Source organism: Pectinophora gossypiella, chromosome 6 (genome assembly GCF_024362695.1).
Source record: "Pectinophora gossypiella chromosome 6, ilPecGoss1.1, whole genome shotgun sequence".
NCBI lineage: Eukaryota > Metazoa > Arthropoda > Insecta > Lepidoptera > Gelechiidae > Pectinophora > Pectinophora gossypiella.
In genome coordinates this window covers 9,831,238-9,844,216 of record NC_065409.1, presented here as the reverse complement: position 1 = coordinate 9,844,216, position 12,979 = coordinate 9,831,238, and the positions used below count along the sequence as shown (strand labels likewise).

At 40.2% G+C, this 12,979-nt stretch overlaps 1 protein-coding gene across 1 annotated transcript in view; it reads right to left on the bottom strand.

Moving 5' to 3' along the window:
* Positions 1–12,979, bottom strand: part of LOC126367594 (neogenin-like) — a 16,492-nt gene extending 3,513 nt beyond the window's left edge. Inside the window, exons 1-11 of the mRNA XM_050011182.1 lie at positions 12,624–12,979; positions 12,022–12,154; positions 10,889–11,103; positions 8,789–8,926; positions 7,657–7,860; positions 6,212–6,396; positions 5,069–5,219; positions 3,180–3,316; positions 2,190–2,346; positions 1,221–1,448; positions 254–435 (exon numbers count right to left, since the gene is read on the bottom strand). Of these exons, the coding sequence (XP_049867139.1) occupies positions 254–435; positions 1,221–1,448; positions 2,190–2,346; positions 3,180–3,316; positions 5,069–5,219; positions 6,212–6,396; positions 7,657–7,860; positions 8,789–8,926; positions 10,889–11,103; positions 12,022–12,154; positions 12,624–12,702 (1,809 nt within the window). The 5' untranslated portion in view covers positions 12,703–12,979. The remainder of the gene's footprint in view (positions 1–253; positions 436–1,220; positions 1,449–2,189; positions 2,347–3,179; positions 3,317–5,068; positions 5,220–6,211; positions 6,397–7,656; positions 7,861–8,788; positions 8,927–10,888; positions 11,104–12,021; positions 12,155–12,623) is intronic.

Genomic DNA, 12,979 nt, shown 5'->3' with positions numbered 1-12,979 from the left:
GACAATCAGGTGATCAGCTTGTAATGTCCTAACCAAACTAGGGGCCACAAAGTATTTTTTTTTTGTGATATGTCCCCACCGGGAATCGAACCCAGGATCTCCGGATCGTGAGCCCAACGCTCAACCACTGGACCACGGAGGCCGTTTAAGTACTTGTCTCGTAATTTACAATATTGTAGTCTGTTTTCAGATTAGGCATATTTGTTTTTTTTTTTAAAGTACGTAAGTACTTGTTTCATGATTTCTAAGTTACCTGTGGAAGCCCGCCATTATGCCCCTCCTCGCATTGTACACTGATCTCGCCTAAGGCGCCCTTCACAGCTTTGCAGTCAGTCGGCGGGCGAGGCACTGTTTCATCGGTCACTAGGAAGGTGCACGGGGTGTGCGGTAGACCCATTTCCATCACACCGTTCAATCCCCAGCAGAATATCGTATCTGAAAATATTAAAGCACTATTATTGTCGTCGACAAGCTAACAGATCAATATGTCAATAATAGCCTGACACCAAGGTTGATGAGGTTGGTAATCCATCTCACAACCCACACGATAGAAGAGAGAGAATAGATCTTTCAAGTGAAAGCCTCTTAATTACTGGGGGGTTAAAATAGCCACATCGAAGCAATTCATCTCAGAAAGCAAATGTCAAATTGCAATATTGCTTTTTTAGACGAATTGCGAATATCGATGTGGCCATTTAACCCGCCTGTTCCATGTGAATTGGAAGGGTTTATATAGTATTGAGTAACGGTAATTATTTTATTTGTTTAATGGATATGCTTTTCTAGAGTAATGAACGGGCATTTTCAATTTCAAATAATTTACATTTACAATGGTTTTTTTTTCTCAATGTCCATTCATCTTCATCATCTTCATATCGAGTGGGTTAAGAGGTGGAATACCAGCCTCATCAACCTTGGTGTCAGGGTTATGATTGAGCAGCCAAACGCCCCTGACATGGCACATGTAACGATTACTCACTTACATCAGTAAATAGTAACCGGGACCAACGGCTTAACGTACATTCCGTAGCACGGATCATCTTACTTTCGGACAATCAGGTGATCACCCTGTAATATCCTAACCAAACTAGGGATCACAAAGTGATTTTTGTGATATGTCCCTCCGGATCGTGAGCCCAACACTCGAACCACTGGACCACGGAGGTCATTATATTGTTGCTATATGTGTGGCGTCCTAAATTATTGTTAACAGGACTTACTAAACGCGGTTCCATTAGGCCTCTGGTATTGCAGCGTAGCGTCGTCAGTTTGCGTGGCGGTGTGTGGTTGTGTCGGTCGAAAGGTGTCTGCGTCTGTCGCTTCGTTCACCATCACCCATCTGTAGGCTAATGGTTCAGGGTTGCTCTTTACTTTGCACGTGATGTTTATACTCTCGCCCTCACCTAGTCCGTATTCTGCTATGTCCACGTCTTCACAGTATGCTGGGTCTGGAAAATAACGGTAATGCTGAGAAAAATTGCTGAGTTTGTAAACAACATAACATTAGCTCACAGCCATATCCTAATTGGCGGTACTTTATCTTTAAATGAGAAAACACGGAAGATGGATTTGTTATCCACTACGGATTGACCATTAGGCTAGTCGCGCAATGTTTAGGTCAAGACACGACTGATATTGTGACCAGTGATTTTAATTTTGGACACCCAGTTTGCGATCACCTGCAGAACCAAACGTTCGCGTTCTGGACTAGGGGCGGAGAACATTTTTATCAGAACTGTATGGTCATTGACCTATTTTTGTCCGGCTTACATCATCTAATAGGTACGGTCACGAGCATTAATATGTATACACTTTGGTACCATGTCACATTAACTTTTTTGACAAATTGAACTGTAAGTCTCACTAAATGTCAAATATGTTAGTGCGACAGAGTCCTAAATTGGGTACATTATATTGCTCATGACTGTACTAGCGGGCTTAGCACCGTAAGCACGCGACTCTTTCTCGCCGCGACAGAGATCATCTGTCTCTTTCTGTGCAGTACTGTGAGAGAGTGACGGGTGACGTATGTCGAGGCGAGAAAGAGTCGCGCGCTTACGGTGCTAAGCCCACAGGTAGATAGATAGGTAGGTATAGGTAGGTCGCATATTGTACTCCTTCTATCTTTTTGCTTTGTATTCCCTATGTGTGAAATAGAGTATTTGTTAGGTACTAATTAGAGTACGTACAAGTGACTTGTATGACTATAGGTTCGCTGTAAGTTGTATCCACATCATTTCTGCCAGCGCACACGTATTCTCCCGCGTCAGCTTCTGTCACGTTCTTCAGTTCCAACACAGGTTGCATCGGTAAATCCTCATCTTCATCGAGGTTTATTATATCGTCCTGTAAAAAAGTTGGTATTTTAAAAGCTTATAATTTTATACGTGACAGCATAATGACACATGTGGGATTGAAGCACCGTTTTCTACGTTTTAAAGAGTAATGATCGTCATTGGAACTTATTTACAAAATGTCTTAATTCGCTCCGTAAAGTTTGGTGGTGGCGGTCACTTTCATTACTTCCTACTAGAATTTTATTACTTTTACAATACAGAGTGTTAGTAACATCGTAACGAATATTGAGGGAAATGTTTCAGACCGATAATTCTGGGTTAATATCAAGTGAAATTTTCCGTCGCAAAATTAATGTTTTTTTTTAATTATTTTCAATTCTTTACTTTTGCGATAGCAAAATTAATGTTTTTTTTTTATTATTTTCAATTCTTTACTTTTGCGATAGAACATTTCACTTAATATTAACTCAGAATAATGACCTGAATCATCCCTCCCAGTATTCGTTACGATGTCACTTACACCCCGTACAAGTACATACATGTAGCCATACAAGTAGGTATGGGTGTTAGTGATACCGTAACGAATACTGAAGGGGATTACTGAGACCATGATTCTGAGTTGATATCATATCAAGTGGAATATCCTGTCGGAAAATTCATGAAAATTTTAGTTTTTTTTAAATTAGTTTCAGATCCATACTTCTAATCATCCCTCAAAGTTTTGGTTACGATGTCACTAACACCCTGTATGTATTTTGAAATGTATCTTCTTTCGTGGCGCAGACTCCAACTGCGTATTTTTTTTATATTTTCAGAAGAATACCGCTTGCTGTGTACAACCGCTTGTCAACCGGACAAGTAAGAGAGAATTTGATTGAGTACCTCATGAAACCATTCAATCTGGTAGACAGCAGGATTAGCCCTGTGCGTGCAGTTTAGTGCCAAGTTAGAACCCTTTACAACACATAGCGTCTCGTTCTCCATCTCGCCGTCGACTAAGATTTGTAATATTGGTTTATCTGGAACAGAATATTGGCTTTATTCTTTTAAAAAAAAGGAAAAATTCAAGTAGTCAACCCGTCAACCGGGTCTAATACAATTTGAATTTATCAAAGGTTAAATCTGATTGGTAGTGACGTTTCGGTATTTCTGTGTTAGGTCCCTTTAAAATAAATGAACTAAGAGGGAATTGCAATTTGTGTTAGACAGTATTAAAAATATTTCATATTATTTTTCCATGTTAGACATATCGCTGAAGAGGTGAGCTCAAAGCTAACTAAAATATGACGCATGTCATTTTATTAATTTAATAAAACTTGCCACCAAACCCCTTTTTCCTTGTATAATCTCGTTCAAACTCGAATCGATTAACTTCATACTTTTGATACAATGGACCACGAGGATAACAAATTAATGCATTCAATTTACGTCTGGCGTATTATAGATATTTATTGTGATATGACGCAAATAGTACCTGAAACTAACATGTATCGAGATAGTTAGATAAATGGGTCTTTGAAATTCCCCTAAACCTCCTACAACTACTTCTTTTTGTTGCAGTAGCATAGAATAAAAAATACTACTCTCCACTCGCACCAATTAGGTCCTAACTAGGTTCAAGATAAATTATGAAATTCTGATTACTAAATAAATATAGATCTAAAACTAACGAAAAACATTTTCTTTTTTTCTATTTAACGTATTTATGAATTTTAATCAAGAAAAACGTAATAATAAGTCCGACGTTTATTATATATATGAGTTCAGAGGGGCCTTCACTATCACACATCTCGATCCAAGTAATTTAAATAAAGTTTAGACACTGAATAAAACTATAACTTCAAGAAACACTTCAACTCTATATAATGTAATAAAAATTCAATTTAGGTAATCCAATAACATTACAAAGTTAATTACACCGACAACTAATCCTTAACTGCAATAACACAACAGTTCACAAATTCTAATTAAAATCACAATAATCACACAGGAATTTAGCGATTCGTCGCAAATCTTGGCGCGCTAGCTCAAAAAGTCATAAACAAGATGGCGTAGTGCTGCCAGAGACACGACGCTTCGCTAGAGTGTCGGCTGTCGAACACTCTGTTCCAACTTCGTCCAGACGAAACCACCCGACGCAGTAGGATGCGCCGTCATATATATTCAATATTCTTTATTTGAATACGTTTATTACGTTTATCTAAGACGTCACTGTGTGCTTTTTCATACAAATTCCATAGTAATTTCGTGTTTTGACGTTTAGTAAAAAGTAACTGACTTGACTAGTTGGAAACTAGCCTATTCGTGTCGAACTCCAAGCCAGATTTACCTCTCCCGTTTGGGTGTTACTTTAGTCTGAATCACCTAATTGACCGTAAGCCGGTAAGGAGTAAAGGAGAGCGCACGCGGACTGTTTGTCTCGCACGCTGTTACGTCAAAAAGCTTGAGTAGTATTACCTAGCACCATCGATCTTCTTGCTGGATCGTAGGTATATGAGCGATGGGTTAACTAGCCTGCGCCTGGTTATACAGGCTGTTAGTGACATCGTAACGAAAACTTTGAGGAATGATTCAGACCATTATTCTGAGTAGTTATCAAGTGGAATTATCTGTCGCAAAAGTTTCGCAAATCGTCAAAAATTTCATTAATTTTGCGACAAAAATTCCACTTAATATTAACTCAGAACCATGGCCCGAATTATCCCCCTCAGTGTTCGTTACGATGTCACTAACACCCTGTATAATTACGTATATTACTGGTAGGTACTCACACAGCACTGTGAGTGGCATTGCTTGAGGGCATAGTAAAGCTTCTTCGTCCCGTTGGTTGGCGGGTGCGCAGCAAGTGATCCTCGCCTCATCATGCTCCTCCGTTATCGGCAGTACAACTTCACTGACAACAAGGCGTTGTGATGGCTCTGGCTGTTAGACAAAATATGTGGTCAATTTTATAGCATTATATCAAGACTTTGAACGTCAACGGCATCGTATACATTCATTTAGGAGTCGCCGTCACGAACACGGCTTGGACGTGATGATGATGATGAAACATTGATGCCAAGCGCGATGAATTGAAAGCCCGACCACCGTCGACAATCATCGTGTGCTCACATGCTCGCTATGTGCGAGGATCTTTCTCAACAAGATCGGTTATATAAGCCTCACGCGAGCACATGAACTTCGGAATTGAAGCAGTCGCCGTAGCCGAAATCGGCTGGATCACTGAATCACATCATCATCATTCAATATAGCTTACTTAGAACTAAAGCTGTCATGAGATATAAAAAGGGCACACTGAAGCACTTTTAAAAAAGCAATACACGCAAAGCACTTTTAGGTATATTCGTCAAATTGCAGTATTACTTTTTAGATGAATTGATTTGATGTGGTATTTTAGACTATTCTCTGTCGTGCTGTCATTACATATCAAGCTATATTAGAATACTTACCTCATTAATCATAACTATTCTTCTTCTCTTCTTATCGTGTGGGTTGTGAGGTGGAATATTAGCCTCATTAACCCTGATGTCAGGGTTATTATTAAACCGCCAAAGGCCCATGACTTGGCTCATGTAACGACTACATACTTACATAAGTAGTAACCGGGACCAACGGCTTAACGTGCCTTCCAAAGCACGGATCATCCTACTTTTGGACAATCAGGTGATCAATCTGTAATGTCCTAACCAAACTAGGGATCTCAAAGTGATTTTTGTGATATGTCCCCACTGGGATTCGAACCCAGAGCCTTCGGATAGTGAGTCCACCGATCAACAACTCGACCACGGAGGCCGTTACTATTGTAACATGTGGAATAATCGACTAGATGGGACAAATTCAAGCTGTGTTGTCATTTGTATCGTACATGCAGATTTTATAAGTCACTTAGAGTTACAATAGAGTGAGTGAGTTACAATAGTAATATTCTGTTGTAAGTCGAGTGCGTCGTCGTTGAGCCGCCACTGTATTTCGGGGGTGGGCAGCGCTCCGAACACCCGGCACTGCAGTCGCAGTTGCTGGCCTGCGTATGCGCGCCCAGCCGTCGTGGTCCCGTCGGTGGCGGCTGTCATGTCGCGGATTGAAATCAATTCCGGAGGCACTGCGAAGATCAAGAGGTATATTAATTAAAAGTTATAAAACACCGTCACCATAATTACCTAATAATACTACGTATAGAAAGACAACTCTCCGCTCCCCACCAGCGTCTGAGCTAGGTTTACCTCACCCGCCCTCGGACATAGTTTAGGCTAGAACCGTATGGCGTCATACGTCACACACACAGACGCGCGTGTACGATAACGTCAATGTGTGGTGTCTGTGTACAACGAGGTTGTTTGTATGAAGTGTCCGGGGTGTGCCGTTAGTGTTTTAATGGCTTGCTTCTCAAATGGAAAGTACTGGTTCGATCCCCAGTACCGGACTTGTACCAATGAGTAATTATTATTTTAAGCCCAATTTTCACTAACAACGTTGGCTCGATCATTACAGACGTCGAAAGGTACGGCTCACCACCTATCACATTAAAAAAATAATAATAATAAAATTGATTTATTTATAAAATTGATTTGTACAATTTGGGTTTACACATGATTGCACAAATTAATTGTTAAACCCTGAGTCCCAAACTAAGCTTAAGCCTGTATCTTGGGAATCAGTGTCTTACATCAGCTAATTATGAGACAGGAAGTGTGATTGACATTGGTTTGACAGAAAGCTCAGTGAAGTGTGGGTATTTAGTTCATCTTGCGATGGATGTACCTCTGAGTAGCCCAATTGGGTATATAATATACTAAGTAATAGTTCACGCAAAGTACTCTCGCTTGAAATCTTTATTGGGGTAGGCAGAGCCACAATTCGTCAGATGACAAATGGAATCCCCACTTCGTATATAAACTTCACGCCTGTTATCTTAATTGGAGTGGATAGATCCAGTGCATAAGGCCTCATAATTACTTCCAGATATTATTGGTACTGGCGTCAAGTTCAACACTGCATTATCTTGGCACTGGTTAATCAATTAATTTGTTTTGTATTTAGAACTTCACTTTCATGATTCAAACTCAAAAATATTTCTATTCTTTAGGTAACATAGTTACAATTTGAATCGTTAATTTATACACAAATATATTCATGTCGAACGCCTCATCCTAAAACTACTGCAACTTCTCACAACCTGTACAGCCGAGGAAAAGTAGCTGCAAGAAAAACCTCGGCACGGGGCTCTAGACGTTCTTAAAAAAATATAGGTAAAGAAAATAATTTCGGTTACCTAGGTAATTTAGCTGCCTAATATTGGTTCCCATTTGCATCTCTAACAACAGGTTTTTTCTTTTTCCTCTGCTGAGGTTAATGAACTTACGGTACATGTCGATGATGACGTCAATGGCGAGGTCCGATGGGCCGCCGTGGTTGGCTGCGGTGCAGGAGAGCATGGAGCCGTGGTCCTCGCGCGTCAGCGGCCCGTACTCGATGTCGCTGCGCACGCGGTGCTCCGATATCGGCGTCGACGTATCCTTCAGCGGACGGTTCTGCGCCCACCACGTCAGGTTTGCCAACGGTTTACCTTGGATAAACAAAAGTGACGACACATACACATACATAAACTCACGCCCGTAATCCCTAATGGGGTGGGCAGAGCCACAAGTAATCAAAGACAACCATAAGGATCATCATATCCAGCTTACGACATCGTATCAACAGTGGCTGCAAGTTGTCTTTGATTACAAAAGTGACGAATTTTACTGTTTTAATTGATAAATTATACTCTTCTAGATTATAGTTGCTTTTTTACAGTTATTGGTAACTATATGTCTATTGTGAAAAAGACAAAGCAAAACTTGTTATTTTTAGTTACTTACTGAAACCTATAGCGATAAAATTACCTGTATTCGTAGCATGGATTCCGTTTATTGCGCGCGAATCCGCGTGATATATGAACCAACGGTATTGACTACGCGACAAAAACATCTAAGTATACTATTCTACGTATTGGTTCAAATATAGAGTCTCTCGCAATGTATGGCTCCAAGTTTTCCAGTGTTTAACTACTGTTTGCGTACTGTTTGTGTTTAATTGCTGCTTAGCAATAAGGCCGCCAGATTGTACTGTATCATCATCTGTGTTAATTTGTTTTGTATATTGTGTGCAATAAAGTATATTTGATTTGATTTGTTTGTAGTAACTACTTGCTTAAATTGTAACATACATAAACATAATTTAAATAGCTTATATATGTCACACTACTGGGCACATGCCTCCCTAGCAGGCCGCGGATTCAGGCTTAAATTGTAAAATAGATTTAATTAAACAATATAGGAGCTGTTATAAAAACTAAGAATATTTTTACTAAATGTTAGTAGTACCACAGATAGAATTTTCTTTCCGTAGTACCAAGCACCGTAGTAGTACTAGGGGAAGAAAATGTTGCCCGTGGTACTACCAGTAGTACCAAAAAACGAATCTTACAAGGGTGGTTCATATTTTACACCTACCTCCAAAGGCAACGCAGAAAAGGTACACCTTATCGCCCACGTAATAAGGCCCGATGTTTTCACTAGCGTTGGAGCCAGCGCTGGCGGTCACTAATCGAGTTCCGTTCTCGTGGATCACCCACAGATGTTGCGGTGGCTCTGTAGTTTTGAAGATGTAAATAAATACATATTTCATAAATTGATTGGGAATCGTAACTTCAGAAAAAAGAATACTGTTTAAATATTAAATTACATTATGAGGGGTGTGACGGTATGCAACGGCATGACCGCCGCTTTGCCGCTGAGAAGTTAGCCTCCACAGACTAGATGTTGTTTTCTTTTTATAAGTTATGAATGTTGTGTTCACTTGTAATTGGCTAACACATAAGTAAGTACTGTTTTACCTTGTTTAATTGTGTCCTAACTAAATGTTATAATGTGCATAGCTGTAAGTATATATATATATATATATATATATATATATATATATATATATATATATATATATATATATATATATATACTTATTCACTCGCTCATTACATCGACCGTGAATGCTAGGGAAATCCCGCAGAAGAAAAAGGCGCAAACGGATACCTGCGAAATTATCACTTTTCCGGTTTTTTTTTTGACGCTACTTATTGTAAATTTGCCGCAGATGGCATTAACTACTTGGCCGGACAAATGGGGAGCGCTGAAGGCTCTCACCCGGTACAACGTTTAAGACATCAGGCCTGAGGGTGCCCAGTTGGGCGCGAACCTCGGCTCAGGGCGTCGTCTGAGAGGAAAAAATATTTGAAAGAATTAATCGACCCTAGTGGGTGGAATCGACCCACGCCGTACTTCAAAAGTAGGTAGGAGGAACTTCACGGCACATTTGCACTGGCACTAGGAAAGGTATGTTTTCATTATGACTAAAAAATCTCAAGTAAATAAGTAGATAAGTACCTATGTAATCCTGCCTAATGAATCCCGGCACTTGACACAACCCAGACAGACAATATACTCATCGTGTAAGTAGGTACATTCATTCATCGAATCATTTACAACTTCCGCGACATTTCATTGACGGTCGGATTGAAAGAAAGAAGTATAAAAGGGCGTATGTAAATTAACGTGTATGATAATCTGACGTAATATTTACGTCGCGTAATTGTTCTATAAATGAAGGGAATTGTTCCGGCGCTGGCAGCTTCCTCATTAAAGCGCGCACACCAATTAAAAGTGGCTCCGGCCTCGCTGAGGTAAATATACATCCCGCAGAGCGCTTTTAGGATTCCTATGAATCAGCAATAACATCGAGTTGTCTATTTTTATTATTTTCTTTGCAAACATTTATTGTTTAGGGTTCCGTTCCCAAAGGGTAAAACAGGACCCTATTAGTAAGACTTCGCTGTTTGTCTGTCTGTCACCAGGCTGTTTCACAAATTATGTATTTCTGTTGTCACTATAACAACAAATAGTAAAAAATATAGTTAAGGGGGCTCCCATAGAGCAAACGCGATTTGTTTGCCCCTTTTTTTGCTCAATAACAATAATGGCAACAGGTAGCCAATATGAAATTATATCATTTATAAAATACTGTTGTTTACATAGTCAGTGGTAAGGAACCCTTCGTACGTGAGTCCGACTCAAACATATCCGGGTTTTAGTTATCTCTCACATTTAGTTGAGGAATGAAAACAAAAAGGCTGAGTATCGACTTTAACTTCGTTTTCTAATAAAGCTGTTGTGTTTCAACTGTAGTTGGCATTCCACTGGCCTACTTACGACGCAGTAGACTAGTGTGCCATGCCAAGGCATCAGGTTGATTGAAGGGAGACCGAGAGTGGGTCATGTAAGGGCGTTTAATAGCTATTTGATTATACCTGTCCTCTACAGGATCGAACTATCTTAGATGCTCACATAGTCAGAATCAGTAGTATTTTTACACACATGACTTACGCGTTATTGGGATGATCAAAGTCAGCCATCTCCTATGATGATGCATATGATGACAAGTTGCCAGCCTTATTACCTACTTATCTGTATATTATATATTTCAGTTGGATAGTGAAATCTCTTAGTCAAGACAAGTAAAAGAAGTATCGTTGCATTTGATTTCGAATCATTATTACTTACGTATCACATTGAGTTGCACAAATGTCTTGTGCGAAGGGCTCGTAGCGAAGTCAGCTAGGCAGTAATAGAGTCCTGCATCCGAGGGCCTCACGGAATGTATGAGAAGGTTGTTCAGGCCGTCTTCTTCGTGTGCTATCAGCTGGTATCTCCCGTCAGTGTCGTCATCGGACGAGGTGCTGCCGCTTTCACCGTAGTCGTCGGAACGTAAGTCGCGGCTGTTGGTTCAGACGATAAGTCTTACAACTTGGTGCCTGGATTACTATCAGAAACTTTGAAAGGAAATACTTAGATAGTTGGGATCTAATTGGTTGCCTACTAACATTGTTTTTTTACATTACTCAGAATGACAACATGACAGAAGAAAAATGTTTTTTATTCAAATTTTATCTTCACTTTGTCGTAATATTTAGCTTACTTACCGAGAAGATAATTGATACGTATCTACATCTCTTACATCAGCATTACATTTGTTTTCTTATGTTAAAAATAATAAGAAATCATAATTAAAAAAAAAATAAGTACAAGAAATAATAAGTTGTACTTAAGTAATTAATTACAGTCTGGAAGTCGTACACTATATCACGAAGTACGAAGCTGAGAATATTCACCTCCAACGTTACGTCTGTCCTAACTATACGGGTGCGAGACATGATATGTCCGGAAAGACCTGACCGGCAAACACACGGAAGTGGCGGTGGATTGGTCATGTCCTTAAATGACCTGTGAAACCCCCGTCCCGACGAGCTCTGACCTGGTGTGCGCGTGGAAAACGCAAAAGGTGGCGCCCCAAAGAGACCTGGCGACGCTCGGTTGAGCGGGAATTAAAAACTCTCGACATGGAGCAAGCTACAGAAATCTGTTATTCGAGCCTTACATCCCAACATGAATTAGAAGAAGAAGTAATTATAAAAGCAATTATACCTTATTCCAGCGGCGGAAGAACAAAATAATACTAGGTACCTGTAAGCCCACTAACGGTACATTAAGTGATTCATCGGGAATCCGGATCGGTGGACGAGGCCACAATTTCGCGATATTTTTTTATCTACACCCAATGCCCGAGACCGCGACCTTACGGATAAAGCGCGATGGATTGGCATGTGTAATAAGTACTAGTTATTTTGATAATTTACCTGTAGAATGCTGATGAAGAGTTGAGCATCGCAGCTAAGGTAGTGTTGTACCACGCGAGGATGCTGAGTTTGTCGCCTTCAGTCTCCGCCGTCACATTGCAAGGCAGTTCAGCGCTATGACCCACAACCGCATCTATACAAAAGTCCCGGTGATAATCGATCTCTCTTTTGGTGGACAATCCATAGGTGAATACCAATCGTTGGTCAGTCAGTTTAATCAGAGCACGAATTAGGCTCTTAATAGAATGCTAGCAGTAATTCTTTGAGTATGTTGTCGCAAGGTATTGGCAGGGTGTAACAATAGGAAGTACCTAACTAACTGTAACTCCAGGTAATTCATGTAAAATGTAACTGCTGCTGTGTATTCTGCTGATAGGTATAGTGGATTAGTAATTATCTCTGTGTCTGTTTAGCTAGTTAACCTATACCATGGCTAACCGGTAAGCCCCTGAAGAAGTAATTTCCGGTTTCCGGCCATCTGTTTTGTCAAATCTGTATCAAACAAAAGTTTCTATAGAATAAGAACTTATTATGCCAAACAATTTTTCGGTGCATTTACAATTAGATTACCAATACTTAATTCAAAAACTGGGAAAACCTACCTATTTCGTAATCGACATTTTGAGCGTTCAAGCATCTCAATATCACTAAGATTTTAATGAAATTTTTAAAGAGACGCATATTTTTTATTCACTGGTAACTTAAAAATATGGATTTCATAGAGAACGAAACCGGAGCCGCATATTTTATTCACTGATAAAAATGTTGACTTCAACGAAACCGAATGATGCACTTATTCGATGAGTTAACGTCGCGGTGGCGCGAGTAACGGACACGCGCATCAATTGGCGCGCGCGGCGGCAATAAGCGGTATGGTCGGTCCGCAGGGCTCCGCTACCGGCCGGGCGACCCGGACGCTTCCGGAGCGCCGGCCCCGCGCCCGACGTCACACCGCCGC